Source organism: Myotis daubentonii, chromosome 1, assembly GCF_963259705.1.
Source record: "Myotis daubentonii chromosome 1, mMyoDau2.1, whole genome shotgun sequence".
Taxonomy (NCBI): domain Eukaryota; kingdom Metazoa; phylum Chordata; class Mammalia; order Chiroptera; family Vespertilionidae; genus Myotis; species Myotis daubentonii.
The window spans coordinates 56,530,688-56,550,835 of NC_081840.1; the positions used below are offsets into that span (position 1 = coordinate 56,530,688).

At 38.7% G+C, this 20,148-nt stretch overlaps 1 protein-coding gene across 10 annotated transcripts in view; it reads left to right on the top strand.

Annotated features, from left to right (window-relative positions):
• The window catches only part of ATOSA (atos homolog A), an 83,014-nt gene that overhangs the window by 13,667 nt on the left and 49,199 nt on the right, over positions 1–20,148 (top strand). The window contains exon 1 of one of the 10 annotated variants that reach the window (XM_059700864.1): positions 12,209–12,382. The exons of the other annotated variants lie outside the window; for them this stretch is intronic. Within the exon in view, the coding sequence (XP_059556847.1) occupies positions 12,346–12,382 (37 nt within the window). The 5' untranslated portion in view covers positions 12,209–12,345. Of the gene's footprint in view, positions 1–12,208; positions 12,383–20,148 lie in introns of those variants that run through there. 10 annotated transcript variants of the gene reach the window in all.

Below are 20,148 nucleotides of genomic sequence, written 5' to 3' on the forward strand. Positions count from 1 at the left end.
ACTGCTTTTGTTTTATCTCTTACTTGATAAGTAGGTAGATGGGTAGATTAGCTGGGCAGCGATAAGGATTTCTTATGTTTTTTATTTTCTGTTTTTATAATTTGAGAGTATGTTGCAGACATCATGACACTTCAATCCCGTGTACGCTGAGCTTGCTGGCATCAGCACATGAAGCTGATTTTGTAAATTTCTTCCCAACTCTGACATCAGGTTGGTTCCTGATGTCTGCTATGTGGCAATATTTACTATCCCATGGAAATTGACACTGCAACAAACCAGGGTTTTTCCCTCTGAAGCCAGCTGTTAAACGTTTATCATCACACCATGCAGGTATCTCCTAACAGTAAGAACTTTCTCCTACACACCTGCAACTCAGTTATCACCGTCAAGAGATCTAGCACTGATGCAGTACCAGTACCCAATACGCAGTTTACATTCACATTTCCCTAGTCATCCCAATGTCCTCTTCAGTCACGTTGCCTTTTAAGGAAGTAAGTTGCTTCCTATTACAGAAATGGAGTTAGGCTCTTGTTGGGCAACATTTAGAAAGGTTTTAGGGTACGCTGTGAGAGCTTAAGGTAGAAGTAAAAGTACTTCCTTCAGCAAAAAAACAAAAACAAAAACAATTAGGCCATGTAAATTTGATAATTAAGAGTTTAGCAGTTTTCCCCTTACGCTATGTAACTTTTTAATAGATTACTTGGACAAAGTGGATTTAAGAGAAAAAGTATGGATGAAATTTCAATATTCTTTTGAATTGAGAGAATGGTATTTTTACTCCAACACATCAGGCTAAGACCTCAGTCCTTGTACTCCAAGGTTCCCTGCACTTGCCTTTTGGGCACATGGATCTCGCTGTTCATCCGTCACCACAAACACATGGACGAGGTGGGGCCTTTGCATTTGCTGTCCTCTTTTGGAATACAAGTCTCATGACTGCGTCCTTTATTTCATTTGACTTTCTGCCAGGTTGTCAACTCTGCAAAGAAGCCTTCCCTGATCATCCTATCAAAAAAGAGTGTAGCTCTTCTCTCTTTACTCTGCATTCCTCTTCTTTAGGCTCCTTCTCACTGCTTAACCTGATGTTCCGTATTTATTTATTTGCTTTTTCCCCTCCCCAATAAGAAAGTAAGCTTCATGAGGACAGGAACTCAGTGACATTTGCTCACTGGTGTTTCCCCATGTGTGGGCTGGTGCCTAGTAGTCAGTAGCTGCTCAACAAATATTGTTAAATGAATGCTTGCATGCATTCTAGCATCTTTGCGGTACAGCATAAAGTTATTATGACTGGGAATATTGTACATTCTTTTTCTGTTCTTCGTTGGTTTTGTAACATAAGGAATTGATTCTCTAGTCTTGGTTTTTGTTTCTAGATGGGTATATTCATGCCCACTTTTCAAGGTTATTTGAGGATCAAATGAGATAACTACACAAACATAATGCAACACAGCCCTGGCCGGTGTGGCTCAGTGGTTGGAGTGTTGGCCCATGCACCAAAGGGTGCCGGGTTCAAATCCTGGTCAGAGGCACATACCTGAGTTGCAGGTTCAATTTCAGCCCAGTTGGGTCATGTGCGGGAGGCAACCAATCATTGTCTCTCACTCGCATTAATGTTTCTCTCTCTTCTCCTTCTCCTCTTTCCAGTCTCTTAAAAAAAATCAATGGGGAAAATATCCTCGGGTGAGGATTAACAACAAAACATAATGCAAGGCATTTGATAACTGAATAAATGGTTAGAATAATGTCTACTATCAAGTTCATAGGGAATTATTAATTACAGTGGGGTGATTGATTTCCGGGCAGAGGCAGCAGCTGGATTAAGCCTAAAAGGCAGGTATGATTTGGATAGATGAAAATTTATAGAGATTGAGAGGAAAGGTCTGGAAGAGAGGACATTCTGAACAATTAAGACGTTCAAGGGATAGCATGTAAACTAATGTGAATTGGAGGGGTTGTTTCTCTGTTTTCCCTTTGCTACCATTCTTTGTAATATATGAGAGATTAGTGTTTCCTTTTATGAAAATCTTGGGAATATTAACATAGCATATAACTCCATAGCTGTTGCTTTATGATACTCTTTTGTCAGAGTCATAAATTGCACTATTTATTATAAAGTATTCATGTGTTATAATAAATACAGGGGAGGAAAACAGGATGAAGTTGGAGATTCCTTCCCTCATTCCAGATAATTGCTAGCAAAAACGTAATAAACTCTGGGATTAGCGGCTCTTGTGCCTTCCAAGCTTACATGTGTTATGAGAGCAAGGAGATCCCCACAATACTGATAAACTTTCCTAGCTGTATTAAGGAGAGAATGAACTCATATCTTCTCTCTTACCCAATCAGATAAATACTATCACACCAAAGCTTCAAGAAACAAAATTTTTTGGCTATAGGAGAGGTTTGTTCAGTGTATTGTAGTAGTAAGAGCACAACGCAGGAAATTTTCAGTCCATCATTTATAACTCCTTTCTTACAAATTGTTTCCCTGGGAATGTGTATTCTCCTTTTTAAGTTGGTATACTCGCTATTCAGAAGTTAGGATAAGGAACATGCCTGTGTCTTTGAGGAAGTGAATTTGAATCTTTGTAATTATGTGTTGATTGAATACTGGTTCTGGGGGCATATTATTAGTCCAGCATATAACAACCCTGGCCTGTGCTTTTTCTTGCAGCTTATCTTGCAGAGTTCAGGTACCTGCCAGGGGATTCTGAATGGCTAGCAATGAAAAAAAAAAAAAAAAATCCTAGGTTACATGGTGGTACAGATTAAATTCCATCCTGAAGAGCTCAAGATATGAAAATGCTTTTATTATTCTGAAACTTCTCTCAAAATCATGCAATTGCTAGAAATCAGAGTAGGAAAGGTCCTCAGAGGTGTCTCTTTCACTTTTACAGTTGAGAAAACATAAAGCCAGAGAAAAGACGGACTCTGTCCAACTACAGAAATAAAACTCAAATTTCCTGTAGGCCGGTTGAATATTTTCTGTACTACTTTACCGCTAGCAAGAGCACAGAGCACATTGCCTGTAGGCTCTGGCAGCAAAAAATGACATAATGGTCATCCAGCCTTCCTCAAGAAACTTGAAAGAAACAAAGGCTAGGTGGTTATATTTTAACATTGTTCTCCGGTTAATGTCTAGGACGTGCTGGAAATAAAATGATGAGTGAGGACTAACACGGCCTCTGGCCTCTGGCACTTGTAGCCAAATACAGTCTTTCCTGGCTTTTTTTTCCAGAGTCAACAGACAGATCAGGACTGGAAGTTTCCATGTGCTGTTTGGAAGAGGCACAGGAGGGGAGTAGGAGAAGTAACCCAAGAGGAAAAGAGTATCAGGGGGCCTGCGCAGACTTGTAGAACTCCTACATTCCACTCTTCTTTTCTATTTGTGGTGGTCTCACACGGTTTTGGTTTGAGTGTGTGTGTGTGTGTGCGTGCGTGCGTGCGTGCGTGCGTGCGTGTGTGTGTGTGTGTGTGTGTGTGTGTGTTCTGTTCTGTTTTGAGAAGGAGGAATGGAAATTTATTAGCCAGTGCAGGTTTCAAATGAGGTGCTCCCTTCCTGAGGCTTTCTCGATTTTCCCCTCTAGGCAATGCAGCTGAAACCTTCCTGGTCTAAAAGGTCAGAAACTACTTGAGACATTCAAATCACAAGTACTTTCCACTGACCTGCTGGGTGAAATGATTGTATAAACCGAAATTGTGTTGAAAATGGAGAGCTTTGATGGATTGGCTGTAGCACTTGTATGAGGAAAAAGAAAACTCCTGTCTCCCTCTACACAAAAACGTCTACTCAATAGGCACATTCCTTTGGAATCTACACATCTGGGGCCCTGGGAGTGTAGTTAAGAAAGGTTTGTAGAACTCAGTTATAGCAGCCTGTGAGGTGTGTGAGTTCTGGTTGCAAATGTCTAGCAACTACTTCTTTATCAAACTCTATTTAATAAAATAATACCAACCTTGAATATATGCTTCCAAAGCCCATGTTGGTTGAATGTGATAAAGTAGAACAAATACCTATTGGGGGACATTGTAGGGGATGGTGGTAATAGAGACAGTATCACATGGAGCAGTGGCTTTACATTTTTTTGCCTGCCACCCTGGCTGTTGTGGCTCAGTTGGTTAGAGTGTCGTCCCGAGCACCAAACGGTCTCGGGTTCGATTCCTGGTCAAGGCTCCATCCCCAGTAGGGGGCACGCAGGAGGTGGCTAATCAATGTTTCTCTCTCACGTTGATGTTTTTTTCCCTCTCTCTCTCTTCTTCTCCCTTCCTCTTTCTCTAGAATCAATGAAAAACATATCCTTGGGGAAGGATTTAAAAAATTATTTTTTGACTGCCCACAATTACAAAAAAATTGATGTTGCTGCCCCATAACAGCACACTCTCTCCCAAAATAATAGTCTTAACTCAATCTTGCTCATGCAATGGTGGCATGTCTTTTTCCTATTTTATTTAAAAAGGAAATAATAGTCCCAACACTAAGTTAATTTCATAGCACATTTAATCCTACAGATTATTTTAGTATTTAGAACTAGAAAGACCTGGGTTTAAGTCCCGGTTTTGTCACCTCTGCATACCTAACTTCTCTGGGCTTCATTTCCTCACTGGTTAAAATTGAGATAATAATGCCACTTATTTTATAGTTTTTTTTAATAATGACATAACCTGAGTAAAGTAGTTGTGCCAGGCACTTAATAAACACATAACCAGTGGCTATTTTTCTCTCTCCAAAGTTTGTTAGCTTAGCAGTGGTCGGCAAACTGCGGCTCGCAAGTTCTGCGCATAGGCCACGAAGTTTCAATCGCACTGTACGTGCGCACCTGCACGTGGTATTTTGTAGAAGAGCCACACTCAAGGGGCCAAAGAGCTGCATGTGGCTCGCGAGCCGCAGTTTGCCGACCACTGGCTTAGAGGATGGGGAGTGAAATAATGTTGAATCTTCTTCAGAGGGAAACTAATTCAGTTGTAGGTATGTATGTTGGAGTTTTAGGTGTTATGGGTAGCCAGAAGAGTTTAGTCATATCGTTTAGAAACAAGACTATATGAAATAGTCTGAGATTAGCAAATTTTAAAAATGCAAGCAATTTTATGCAGAGTATTAAAATTTCAGGGACTTAATGATTGAGTCTTTTTTTTTTTTTTTAATTCAGAGAGGAAGGGAGAGGGAGGGAGAGAGAGAGAAACATTAATGATGAGAGAGAATCATTGATTGTCTGCCTCCTGCAACCTGGGCGTGTGCCCTGACCAGGAATTGAACCGAGACTTCCTGGTTCATAGGTTGCCACTCAGCCACTGAGCCACGCCAGCCAGGCTAATTGAGTCTTTCTTAAAGCTACATGAGGTCTACTTAATTCTACACAACTGGTTTACTTTTTCAGATTTCTGCTAAAATTCTCCAAGATTTAAAATGCCGAATTTGTCATGTGTATGAATGACTATTGGCATAATTTGTAGAGGTTATGAGATCTATCAGTAACAGGTAGTTGTGGAAAAAAAAATGACACAAGACTTGGAATTGACAGGTAAACCCACCAGCTGCCTTAAGCTCTTCATCTACAAAATATTCTTTTCTTTTTTAAAAAAAATTCTCACCCAAGGATATTTATTCCATTGATGTTAAGACAGAGTGAAAGGGAGGAAGAGAGAGATACATCGACATGAGAGGGACACATCAATTAGTTGCCTCCTGCACTTTAGTTGACTTCTGCATGTGCTCTGACCAGGGCACGGGATTGAACCCACAACTGAGGTACATGCCCTTGACCAGGAATCGAATCTGTGACTTTTCAGTCCCCAGGTTGACACTCTGACCCAGTGGTTCTCAACCTTCTGGCCCCTTAAATACAGTTCCTCATGTTGTGACCCAACCATAAAATTATTTTCGTTGCTACTTCATAACTGTAATATTGCTACTGTTATGAATCATAATGTAAATATCTGATATGCAGGATGGTTTTAGGCGACCCCTGTGAAAGGGTCGTTCTACTGCCAAAGGGGTCGTGACCCACAGGTTGAGAACCACTGCGAGTCTAACCACTGAGAAAACTGGTCAGGGCTCTAAAAAGTCTTATTTCACAAACTTACAATGGTCTAATGTACAGGTAAATGTAATATACACTATCTCCATGGGAAGACTTTTAGTAAAACATTTTTTTAAATAAAAATAAAAATATTCATGATTGGTTCTAGATTATGAGTCAATCAAACATACCATTTTTTACTAGCAGGAGATTAACAATATCCCAGAACATGTCTTTAAATGAGTATGGGTATAGGTAAAGGGAAACCCATGTGCATCTTGGCACACATTTTATATAATAGTGGTGATATTAATTTATAAAGACTAAGTATGTAGGCAATTAGAAGTGAATTCTTATACCTGATCTTGACTTGTGTGTGTACAAGATATTATTAGACAAAGTGTTTGTCCAGTAGCTTAGATTATAAATAACCCCTGTTCTAGCTCATTTTAAACAATGTAGTATGAACGATGCCAAAAAAACAGGCTAGAACATTTTCTTCTCTCCAAGATCTTAGATTTTGTAAACAGGGCTCTGCTCCTGGAACTAATCTAGGTCATTATAACCCAAATCTTTTGAAAGATGAGAACCCCAATTAAGACTCTTAGGTACTTTTTAATATTTAAAAGTGAAGAAGTGTTTTAGCTCTTAGAAACACAGTATTCTTGGACTCTGTTTGGCCACTTGGTTTATTTGTGCCATGCCATAATGAATACAAATCACTGAGTAATTTCAGCAATAATGATTGCTAGGAATCTCCATGGGAGTGGAAATTAATGTACTTTATTATGGCTTAATTTATCCCAATACTGACCTAACGCCATAACATTTTGTTTTGAATAAAAAGTGATTTTTTAAAAAATAAAGTAATTTTTTTAAAAGTGATTTAATGAGAAAAACAATAAGTTTCCCTAATTTCCAAAATTGGTAACAATGTTAAATTTTAGCTGTTGTTTAGTCTTTCTTGCAAATTAGCTATTCAGCTGTGAAATGTGTTGTTAAATGTGACATATTTAAGAAGCTTTAAAAATATCAGTGTCATAAACATCTTTCTTTGGTAGTCAAGATTTAAATTTCATCCCCATTGTTGTTAATATGGTGTACTGCTAATGTATTGCCCTTTATTTGTTGGAGTGGGTGTGAATACTACGTGTGTGTGTACACACATGCACAGTCACATTTATTAACATCCTGTAGACCTGTTGTTTGCATAGGAAAAGAGGAAACCTAAATTGCTTGAGAGCCAAGTACTCAGCTAGATGGTTTATACCTCTTAGAGAAATCATTATTCCCACTTTATAGATGAAGAAATAGATTCAGAGAGGTTAAATAATTTTTTATTGATTGATTTTTAGAGACAGAGGAAGGCGGGGGGCGGGGGGGAGAGAGAGATTTGTTGTTCCCACTTATTTATGTATTCATTGGTTGATTCTTGTATATGCCCTGACCAAGGATCAAACCCAAAACCTTGGTGTATCAGGATGATGCTCTAACCAACTGAGCTATCAGGCTAGGGCTTTGGTTAAATAATTTGATAGCACAGCTTGTTAAGTGGAAAGAACTTGAGCCCTAGACTATCTTCTCCATTATGACCTACTACTTGAAGGGATCATTTCCAGTAATGAGTTGTCTTTTGTACAAACATGTTTATATTTCTATCCCCTAGAGGACCACCAGGGATGACAATAATCCTATTGGTATAGCACTTTGCTGTTTTCAAATAACTTTATCCTATCTTATTTGATCCTTACAACATATCAACATTGCAGGCAAAAAACAACAAAATACTGACGTAAAATTTGAGCAATTTCAGAGAAGTGCTTAAGATCACAAGGCTGATGAGAGATAGAGTTTAGATTAGAACCCAGATCTGTGGTTCCTGGTCTAGTGCCCTTTTCTACTCCCTTTACCTTGTCTGGATTAGGTATGTGATCTCTGAGCATAAAATACTGAAGTTTTACAGACTGAATCTTTTATTGTGTCATGTAGTGATCACAGTACAGCTACAGTCTGGCTCCCCTATTTAGCAGTCCCGTTTTCCTCTAGTATTATATGACAGTTTTGAGGTGTAATGGGCTGTAGTGTTGGTTATTGAATAAGTAATAATTGGGAAATGTTGACTTGAGATTTCTACATTTAAGCTTTATTTTTGTGTGAGGCCACATTTGCCTTATGGAAATGTATATAAGAAAGAAATTGTTAGGAAAGGATAGTAGTGGTTAAGAGCATGCACATTAGATTTTGGAAGACCTACATTTGATTCCTGGATTTGCCCACTCGGTTCTGGTTACTTGGGCAAGGAATAAGACAGTAATAGCTACCACAGGGTCAGAGAATGGATAGTAGAGAGATTAGTACCATACCTGGCCAATAGGCCTTACACATACAATAGCTATTTAATCATTACCTTTGATGGTCTGTTTTTTTATAGCAATATTTATTTTTGTTTAGGAAGTATCTAATCTAGAATGATTATCTCTAAAGTATCTTAAAAGTAGATAGTTTTCAATTACTTGTCTCTAAAAGAGAGCATACATGATATGAAACAACTGATATTTTAAATTATTCCATTTTGTATTTGAAATATATAGTTTAAAAAAACTCATAAAAGATCTGCTTCCCTATTTATTCCATTACTTTACGATAATATGAGTAATTTATATTTCTTGAGCTGGTTGTTTGGAGAACACAGTTATGACCATGTTAGGTGGGGTACAGGGGATGTATGGGGTTTTTTCATGGCTGGGGGTGGAGAAATAAGAATCTGGGACTAGTATTTAGTATAGAATTTCATATTATTCAGATTCCTAACTTGTAGGCTCTTGAGATCTACAAAGTAGATTATGTGCCAATATGTTATAGCACATTCATTTACAACTTTGTATGCACCAAGATGAACAAACAAGGGAAAAGCAAGCATTTTTCAGGATTACATAAAGTGTCATTTTGAAATTTATTGGAAAACTGGCAGCACATTGCAAGCATTTCACTAAATAAACCTCTTGGTTGGTTTTTACTTTTAAAGATGGCATGTCTCTTGGAGTGCATGTTATTCACTTAAAAGTATGTTTCTGATGAAATTTAATATTTTTTCTGGAAATTCTCTTTGTATATGCTGTTAACCAATAGTTTTAGATTGTAGATATAGGATTTCATTAGCCTTTAATTTAAAAGTTTATGGATTATAACTCGAAATATTCCAAAACAATTTAGAGATTATATATTTCTTTTTTGAAAGACATAGGAAGAGGTTAATTTTGAATTATAAAGTTATTCATCCAAAAATTTTATTTCCTTTGTCTTCTAGTTGTATTTCGTAAGTAAACAGACCTTTAGAGCTGATTTTCTTATTCGAACACTGTGAATAATGATGCTTGTTCTATTTACCTCCCATAGTTGCAAAACCAAATCAAATAGTATCCTATATAATTAAAGGCTACTATGCAGATGGTCATGACACCCTAACATCCTAACGACCGATCAGCAGGAGGCTGCATGCGTGGCAGGCGCGGGTGGGTGGGACTGGGTGTGCTGTGAGGCTGGGGGATGTGAGGCTGTGTCCCCCACCTGGCAGGGCTTGACGGGGGTGGGGCCAGCCAGGTCTGGGTCTCACCCAGTGGGGGTGGGGCCAGCTGGGTCTGGGTCTTGTGCAATCTCTGACACTTCTATTATAGAGAAAGGGCAAATAGCAATATTAAGATATTTCCTCTAATTAATTCCCTTTTAATGTGCACGAATTTTGTGCACTGGGCCACTAGTATGTATATAAATCAGGCATGGTGTTAGACAAAGCACTTACAGTGTAGTGGAGGAGAATTTTATTAAACCAGTCACTTTGCAAATAATTATTTCACATTGTATGAGCTAAGTACTAAGAAAAAGGTACAGGGAACCTGACTAGTCTTGGATCTAGATTGAAAACTACCTGGGGAAGAGAATTTAAGCTGAGACATCAATTGCAGGCATTGTGGAAGACCACTCCTAGTGGAATAGGAATAGTATTTGCAAAGACGCTTAAGGGTCCTTAGTAAGTAAAGTCCAGTCTGGCTGGCAGTAAGCACCCTTTAGCCTTCACAATAGCCCTGTGAGTTAACTCTATTTTACAGATAAGAAAACTGAAGCTTAGAATGGTTCAGTAATTTATAGAGGGTCTTGCTGTTTGTAAATGGCAGATTCATGTTTTGAACCCAGTTTTGTTGGCCTAACTCCAAAATCCTTATTCTGTCTGCTGTGCCATTTCTTTTTCTGAGTCACTTACCTCATAGGCTTATTGTTCTCCCAAAACCCATCTTCCCTCTTGTTATCTCTCAGAGGGCTTTCTAACTCTCCCTATGGCTAATTGTGGAGCCAGTGATCTGGTGCTTTCTTTATGCTAAGGTAACAGTGGGGCTTAGCTCCTGCAGGTTATACACTGCCTACTCTTACTTGTATGCTATAGAACAGCGATTTTCAACCTTGTTCATCTCGTGGCACATAAACTAATTACTAAAATTCTATGGCACACCAAAAAATATATTTTCTGCCGATCTGACAAAAAAAAAAGATATAATTTTGATTCATTTACACCAGACAGCTATTGTTTTGGTTGTTGTCGGGGGTGGGGTGGGGGTTTATTTGACAAACTAAGGGAAAAAGAGGTCAGTGTCCCTGACTAAATAGTCAGGTATTGCATGTTTTAAAATTCTTGTGGCATGCTGGTTGAAATTCACTCCAGAACTCCAGGGATCCTAGAAGCTTTTGTTGGGGTAGGAACCTTGCGGATTCTGGGGCTCATAGGCAGCTGCAGTGTTGTTTGTGGCCTCCCCTTTAAAAATAGCCTCGTGGTGCGCATGGGGTACTTAATGGAGCCAGCGTTTCCATCAGCCTCTGCTCCCCACCCCCAAGACACTCCAGATAAACAGAGATCTGAGTAATAGCAGTGTGCTTCTGCTGTAGCCTCTGCCGACTCCCACAAACCTGCCTGCATAAAAGTCCTCAAGCCGCCACTCATAATGCACTTTATTGGAAGCACGCAAGTAAAAAGGGTCCCATTGCTTTAAAAGTTTGAAAAACACTATCCTAGTTTATGTGATGTTCTGGGGAAGTGTTTCCTAAATGAGGTGGTTTTGTTTTTCCTCCTGATCCTTCATATCTGCTTATCTCCTACTACCTGCAATCATTCCCCCAGACATCTCTGTAAGTTGGGGAGGGATTTTGTTGTTAAAGCTTGTAGAGATAGTGCAGACTCTAGTAGACTGAACCTCAGTACTTGAAACCTGAAAAAAAAACAACAACCCTCCTATGCCTTTATATTTCAGATACTTTCATGACAGAGAAAAATAAATGAATTCAGGCTAAATGTCATTGTTGTTTTATGTAAGAGGAGATGTTTTGTTAATTTATTGTTTCTATTTTTTTTTCAGTGTTATCTTTTTATTGAACTTATTGGGGCGACATTGGTTTCGGGGGTACAACTAGACAATACATCATCTGTACATTGCATTGGGTCTTCACTACCAAGAAGAGATGTTTTAAAGCCAATATCTAGTTAAATCTGTTATTGTTGCCAGAGTTTACTGAGTAACTGATTATTTTTCCTTTTTCAATATTTTTCTAACCAATCTGTTAACCTCAGATTCCCTCGCCCGCTTAAAAGGCACTGCATGCATTTGGAGGGGGGCTGTTCCGGGCCCTCATCCATTTTAATTGACTGGGTGTGCTTTTCTAAGAACTGTGAAGTTTATGGGAAAGCAGTTCCTAGTCCTAGGTAGACGGAGCTTGATGCTTTCTTTTCATTGTAAATGTTTGTATCTCCGTGGTTTCAAGGGGGTTTCACTTGGTAGAACCTGATTTACTTGAAACTCGAAGTAATAAATCTATTCCCCCCCCCCACACACACACCCCCCCTTGTCCTCAGTTTTCTGTGCAACACGGACTGCAATGTTTGCCTTCCACATGTCTCTCTGTAAAAGCACCCCGAGGCGCACACGGTAGGGGCTCCTGCTAGAACACCCGTCATTGCCGCTCTGCTGCGCCGGGCTTGCAAGTTGCCTCACCACAGCCGAGTTGGTAAGAGGAGCAGAGACAACAGCGCAGCGCTGCCAAGTAGACAGGAAGCCGTAGTGGACCCGGCGAGCGGGCCGAGCTCGCCCCGCGTCCAATCAGCGGTGAGTGCTGTTGCTATGTGCGCCTCGCTCTGCTGCCTTTGTGAGCAGCCGTGGAGGGAGAGGGAATCGGCGCCCACCACTGAGCGTTCGTTCTAACCACTGCAGGCATCTGGATCCCTCAGTTACTGGCTGTCTAGCAGTGGACAGCCAGAAGGCAACTTCTTTCATGCGAGGATTCCAGTATGGTTTTCAGTGGAAACAAAGGGCCTCACAGAGAAGGTGTGTAATGGAGTGTTTTTAACGGCATTATTTTTAAAGCTTCCCATTTTCTGTAGCTGTTTACCAGGTGTGGTGTGTGCTTTGCATGGATTTGTAATAAATAGGTCAAGAACAATGATCTTACTCTGAAAAGCATTGAACTTGGGGAATTTTATTTAGCTTCCTATAGCCTGTTTTCTTTGAACAGCATTGCTTTAGAGATGATTAAAATGCTGATCTGAACAATGAGTAGGAAGAAAAGAAACCAAAATACAATGGGCTCACTCTAATGGGGCGTGAAATAAGATAAAAATGAGAATACGAGGAAGAGAACAGGGTTAGCCAGAACCATGAACTGTATTTGAGGGCAGGAGGTAAAAATAAAAGCTGTTAAGGAGAATGTATTTGCAATAAGTTACATGTTTTTAACTACAATCTGTTGTTTATGAATTTGACAGATTGTCAGAATTTAGGTTAGTGAGAATTTGACATAGTTTAAGGAATTGATGTACTTACTCTTTTTACAAAGGATTTCTGAAGAAGCTACCTCCAATTGTACAATTTCCTAATTATTTGATCTGTTGACTAATTCTGTGCAGTTCAGATAAAGGATAGTAGTATAATCCAACAGCAAAGTCAGTGTTGTGTTCTATTAAATGTCCATCTAGAAAATTGAAAAATAAAGGATTTTGAACACAGCATATCATAAATGGTTAAGATCGTATTTTAAAATTAAAGTAGACCTCTTAATTCCATATCTGACTTAGTAAATACTAGTAGAATATAGTAGTGTCTTATCTAATTAAAGCTCACTAATTCAATATTTGCAGTACTTGAACACAATATGTGTTACAGTTTGGTTTTATGGGGTCTGGAAAAACCAGTTTATCTAACTGATTATAAGAAAGTTTTAAAATACCCTAGATAAACAAGTGTTTTTCCATGTTCTCAAATACTGTGAAATCATAGAGTTTACATAGTTGATTTAGCTAATGATTCCTTTAAGTTAATTAAAGCAGAGAAGACTAATTAGCATATTACCCATTTATGAACAGTTTTCTTTTGCTCATTCAGTTTCACCTGGTTGTGTAAGTAGCTCCTTTTTAATTAGTGATTTATGTCTGGTGAATAAAATTAGTATAATATAAATTCAAAGTTAACATTCAAGCTTTATTTCTTATCTCTACAAATATATTTTGGAATCAGATTGGTTTTGATGGTGGTGTTCTTTCCAAGAAGTACCTGTCATTAGGAAGGCTTAGCAATCAGCGTTAGCATTATTTGATAAGTGACGAGAGTTATTTCTTTTCTTTGAAAAGAACTTAAAATATATCTCATGCTTGTGTGCCCATTACTGATCACTTTTAATGATGCATATCTAATACTTATATTAAGTTAAAGACTTCAAATAGTAGATGCAAATATACAAAATAAATTGTCCTTAAACATTAAAGGAGTGTTTCTCACATGAACTGACATGTTGCTGAAATTTAAGAGACTCCGGCATGTCTCAGTTTTTCCAGTTGTTAGGTGTAGTCCTAAGCTTGAACTTTATAGGAGTTATAAAAATTAGAACAAAATGAAGAAAGCTATTATATTCTTTGGACTCAGTGGCCTCCACAATATAAAGCACTCATTTGCAGAAGAGGAGCTGTGAGGGGGAAAGGGCTGGGAGGCAGAGTTATGTTGAGAGGATTAAATAATGACTTACCATATGGAGGTCACTCTAGTCATTTCCGTTTTTTGAGCTATCATTCTCCTCACAATTACTTTTTTAAAAAAATTATAGAACCACAAATACCAACGCTTTGCTTGAATTGGTTTGCTGCCCTTTTCCCTTGGTTTATTTCTTAAGAATTAATAGCCTTCCAAGAGCAGGCTGATTTTATTCATATATTGCAAAAGATAAAGGAACATGATATTGGCAAGAAAATGGAGCCTATTGCTGTGTCACACAAAAGCTATGTCTTTGTGTTGCAGGAGAAACAGTCCTGGAAGAATCCCAGGTTTTGTGTTTTTTTCTGTTTGTTTTCTTTCTTTCTTTTTAAATATGTAGTTACTGATATCATGGAGAGTAAGGGGGAGAGAGAGAGAGAGAGAAAGAGAGAGAGAGAGAGAGAGAGAGAGAGAGAGAGAGAGAGAGAGAGAGAGAGAGAAACACTGATGTAAGAGGAAAACATTGATCAGCTGCCTCCTGCATACCCCCTACTGGGAATCAAGTCTGAAACCTAGGCATGTGCCCTGAATGGAATCGAACCATGACTTCCTTGTTCATGGGCCGATGCTCAACCACTGACCCATTCAGGCTGGGTGGAAAAATCCCAGATTTTATTCCTGGGCTCAGCCCCTCAACATTTACTTTGTGTTGTTAATCCGAACCTGAGGATATTTTTTCCCTTGATTTTTAGAAAGATTAGAAGGGAAGGGGAGGGACAAACATTGATGTGAGAAACATCGATGTGAGAAACACATCAATTGGTTGCCTCTTTCATGTGCCCCGACCTGGACCAGGGATGGAGCCTACAACTGAGGCATGTGCCCTTGAGTGGAATCCAACCTGAGACCCTTCAATCTGCAGGCTGACACTCTAACCATTGAGCAAACTGGCTAGGGCTTTTACAAATTTTATTTTAAATTCTTTTTTTCCCAATATATTTTTATTGATTTCAGAGAGAAGGGAGAGGGAGAGATACAAACATCAATGATGAGTGAGAATCATTGATCAGCTGTCTCCTGCATGTCCCCCACCGGGGATTGAGCCAGCAACCCTGGCATACGCCCATGACTGGAATCAAACCCGGGACCCTTTACTCCACAGGCTGATGCTCTATCCATGAGCCAAACCAGCTAGGGCTATTTAAATTCTTTATTGTTGAAGGTATTGTACAATGTCTCCTTTTCCTCCCATTGACCTCTCTCAGCCTGCTCCCCCCCGCGCCCCCCCCCCCGCAAACACACACACAGGCCCTCACCCCCCTACTGTCTCTGTCTGTTGGTTATGCCTAAATGCATGCATACCAGTCCCTTGGATGTTCTCTTACCCCCCTTCCCTCCCCCCCCTCCTGCCCAGTTTCCCCTCCCCTGCCTTCCCTCTGAGATTTGATGGTCTGGTCAATGCTTCTATGTGTCTGGATCTATTTTTTGTACATCAGTTTATATTGTTCATTACATTCCACAAATGAGTGAGAGCATGTGATACTTATCTTTCTCTGAATGGCTTATTTCACGTAGCATAATACTCCCCAATTCCATCCAGGCTGTTGCAAATGGTAAGAGTTCTTTCTTTTTTACAGCATCATAGTATTCCATTGCATAGATGTATCACAATTGTTGTTTTTTTCATTTTTGTTTTTTTAATAAATCTTTATTGTTGAAAGTATTACATATGGCCTCCCCCCCCCCCATTGGCCCCCTCCAGCCCGCCCTCGCCACCCACCCCAGGTCTTCAGCTACCTATTGTCTGTGTCTGTGGGTTATGCATATATGCATACAAGGTCTTTGGTTCATTACTGCCCACCCACCTACCCTTCCCTGCCTTCCCTCTGAGATTCCACACTCTGTTCCATGCTTCCATGTTTCTGGATCCACTCTGTTCATCAGTTTATTTTGTTACTTAGATTCCACATATGAGCGAGATCATGTGATACTTATCTTTTTCTGACTGACTTATTTCACTTATCATAATATTCTCCAGGTCCCTCCATGCTGTCTCAAAGTGTAAGAGATTCTTCTTTTTTACTGCTGCGTAGTATTCCATGCTATAAATGTACCACAGCTTTTTAATCCACTCATTGGACTGTTTCTAGATCTTAGCTATTGTAAACTGTGCTGCTATGAACATAGGGGTGCATACATTCTTTCTGGTTGCTGTTTTGGGATTCTTAGGATATATTCCTAGAAGTGGGATCACTGAGTGAAATGGCAGTTCCATTTTTAATTTTTTGAGGAAATTCCATACTGTTCTTCACAGTGGTAGCACCAGTCTGCATTCTCACCAGCAATGCAGGAGGGTTCCTTTTTCTCCACATCCTCGCCAGCACTTGTTGTTTGTTGATTTGTTGATGATAGCCATTCTGACAGGTGTGAGATGGTTCCTCATTGTCGTTTGATTTGCATCTCTGATGATTAGTGACTTTGAGCATGTTTTCATATGTCTCTTGGCCTTCTGTATGTCTACTTTCGAAAAGTGTCTCCCCCCCCCCCAGTAAATGAAAGTTCCTGTTCAATATCAAAACTTCAGATTAATAACAGATATTTATAATTTGATTAAATGTAGTAGCATTGCTAGAGTATTTCAAGTCTCAGAATTTATTGTTTAACAATAGAAATTTGTCTTATTCTATGTCAAAACTTTAAATCAGTTACACTTTTGTGTACATATAAGTAGAAAAATATTTCAGTTCTCAAAAATTGTGATTTTTTTTAAAAAAGACCTTTAAATTTTATTTTTCAATTACAGTTTACATTCAATATTATTTTGTATTAGTTCCAACATAGTGGTCACACAACCATATACTTTACAAAGTGTTCCTCCTGATACTTCCGGTACCCACCTGCCACCATACGTAGTTATTACCATATTATTGACTATATTCTCTGTGCTGTATTTTACATCCCTGTGACTACTAGTATTTTGTAACTACCGATCTGTACTTCTCAATCCCAGCCCCTCAACCCCCACTCCTCTCTGGCAACCATTTGTCTTTTCTCTGTGTCTATGAGTCCGTTTCAAAAAATAGTGAATTTCTTTTTTTTTTTTTTGTCTTGGCCACTTGATAAAGCATAGCAAATAAAAATGCTCACATTTATCAGATTCAGTGATTGCTATAATTGATTTTATTTTAAATAAATTATTTATTTTGAAATCACCAGGCAATATTATGTAAGTAGTATCTCATATACAGTTCTTCAAAAAATTCTCTAATTTAAAACCTCAGGTTGGGAAGGGATAACAATCAGAGTTTTTCTTTTTCTCGACAAATATGTGAAATCTCTTTTTAAATCATTCCTATTTCAAGTATTGCCCAAATGTTTGATTCCTATATGTATACTTTAAAAAAAGTTTAATGTACTTTGTTGCTTTTTCTTTAATCCTCATCTGAGGATGTTTTACTGATGAGAGAGAGAGAGAGAGAGTGAGGGAAAATGAGAGAAACATGTTTTTTAATTGGCTTCAGAGAGAGGAAGGGAGGGAGAGAGAGAGAGAAACATCGATTGGTTGCCTCCCGCATGCACTTTGGGGATCGAACCTGAAACCTAAGTATAATAGGCTGACTGGGAATCTAACCAGCAACCTTTAGGTGCACAGGATGATGCTCCAACCAGATGAGCCACACCAGCCAGGGCCTGTATGCATGCTTCAAGTGCTGTGTGACACATGTTTCTTTGACCTTCCTTGAAGAAATTCCTAGTTATTCATATTCTGATTCCAAAAAAATGATTTGGTTATCATAGTCAGCTGGGCAGGGAATTTTAATTTTTACAACTTTTGTCAGGCCTTTTCACATGGCAACAGTGCTAGTGCATAAACTGCATTGTTTTTGCGAAAGGATAGTAAATCTTTTTTATTCCTTTTACTTTCAGATGTTACACTATCTAAAGTCAAAGACCCAAGTTTTATTATTTATTTATTATTTTTAAAAATATATTTTTATTGATTAGAGAGAGATAGAAACATCAATGCTGAGAGACAATCATTGACTGGCTGCCTCCTGCATGCCCCCTGCTGAGGACCAAGCCCACAACTCCTGCATGTGCCCTGACAGGGAATCAAACCGTGACTTCCTGGTTCATAGGTCGATGCTCAACCACTGAGCCATGTCAGTTGGGCCTGAGTTTTAAAAATATAGTTGTTTGCAGTATTGCTTGAATTTGATTATATAATCTTTCGTGGTGCAGCCAAGTTAAAAGTGGTTGCATGCAGGCTATTAATTGAGAAACTGGAAGTATCTTCTTGTTCTTTCTTCACTGGTCTCCTCAGTTTTTTTCATTCAAAAACTTCTGAACATCAAAATATTTGAATTATAAGGTTTATGATAAGCCCAGGGACATTAAAGTAATAAATTATAGTAAGTAGTCAAGATAGGGAAGAAAAATAAGGCTCATAAGTAATTGGGCCTCAGATTTTGCTGTAAGCTTCTTGTCATACAGAGTATGAAAGGGAAACTACCAGTCAGTTTTCTATTGTTTAACACTTTATTGCTAATTTGGCCATTAAAATTTAAGTTGGTTTCCATTTTCTTAATATTTAGACTTTTTGGGCTCAAATTTGGGATAGCTTGTCCTATCCTGCATGATTAATTATTATTTTGCTGTGTGATGCTGTGCATGGTTTCTCCTCTTTGAGCCTTAGTTTCCCCACCTGTAGAAAGAGGTCTTAGGATAATTGTGGAGTTTAAATTGAAAGAAGGTATGAAAACTACTTAGATTAGTGACACAGAGTTAAGACCCAATAAAAATATGAGATTCTATTATAGTAAACTTTTCTTTAAAATTATTCTACATTTTTCCCTGGCCGGCTTGGCTCAGTGGCTAGAGCGTCAGCCTGTGGACTGAAGGGTCCTGGGTTCGATTCCGGCCAAGAGCACATGCCTGGGTTGCGGCTCATCCCCAGTGGGGGGTGTGCAGGAGGCAGCTGATCAATGATTCTCTCTCATCATTGATGTTTATATCTCTCTCTTTTTCTCTCTTCCTCTCTGAAATCAATAAAGAAATATATTTTTTAAAAATTATTCTACTTTTTAAAATTCTGAGAATTTTCAGTATAGTTTTTTTTAGACTTTCCCCCTGAGCTTTTTATATGCAAGTATACTTTTCTAAGGTGGGAACTTCATGATCATGGAAATATGGGGATTTTTTTTTTAATATATTTTTTATTGATTTCAGAGAGGAAGGGAGAGAGAGAAACATCAATGATGAGGGAGAATCATTGATTGGCTGCCTCCTGCACGCCCCCTAATGGGGGTTGACCCCACAACCCGGGCATGTGCCCTTGAACAAAATTGAACCTGGTACCTTTCAGTTGGCAGGCCAATGCTCTATCCACTGAGCCAAACCAGCTAGGGCGAAATATGGGATTTAGAAGAAAGAAGAGGGCTTGAAGGGAAGTACATGACTAAGTTTTTGAAGAAAGATAATAGTCAATAATAGTAAGAGAAAGTAAAATAGGAAGATAAATAAAAAAGGCAGAAAGAGAGCATTTGTGATCTTTGATGTTATTTTTGGTGTGTGTGTGTGTGTGTGTGTGTGTACATGCGCCTGTGCACATGCACATGAGAGCCCACAGATGCTGAACTGCCTGACTAGAGTTGCTAAGTCCACTGAGGATTTTTTTACTGGGAAGTAGCTTGTTTCTGACTTTTCTTTTGAATTCCTCAGTGAGGACTGGGCTAAGGGTGACCTTGTATTTGCCACCTATATTGACAACAAGGGGCAAGCCAGCTGCCTGGGAGCCAAAAATTAAATATCACATGCATACCTGTATTGAAATATAAGACCTTCAAGAATAATAATCTCGTGGTGTAGGGCTAAATTTTTAACTCAAATTTCTAAGCCAAAATGTTCAGGAAATGCTTTTATTTGTCATTTGAATAAGTGTGCAAAATTTCAACTCTCCGCAGAATTTTCATTGCTTTGATTAGTCATAATTTTATGTTATTTTGGGAAAGAGGTTTAATCTGGGTTCCAATTCTGGTTTTCCTATTTTCTTTTTAAATGTGTTTTTATTGATTTTTAGAGAGAGAGGAAGGGAGAGGGATTGAGAAATAGAAACACTGATGAGAGAGAAA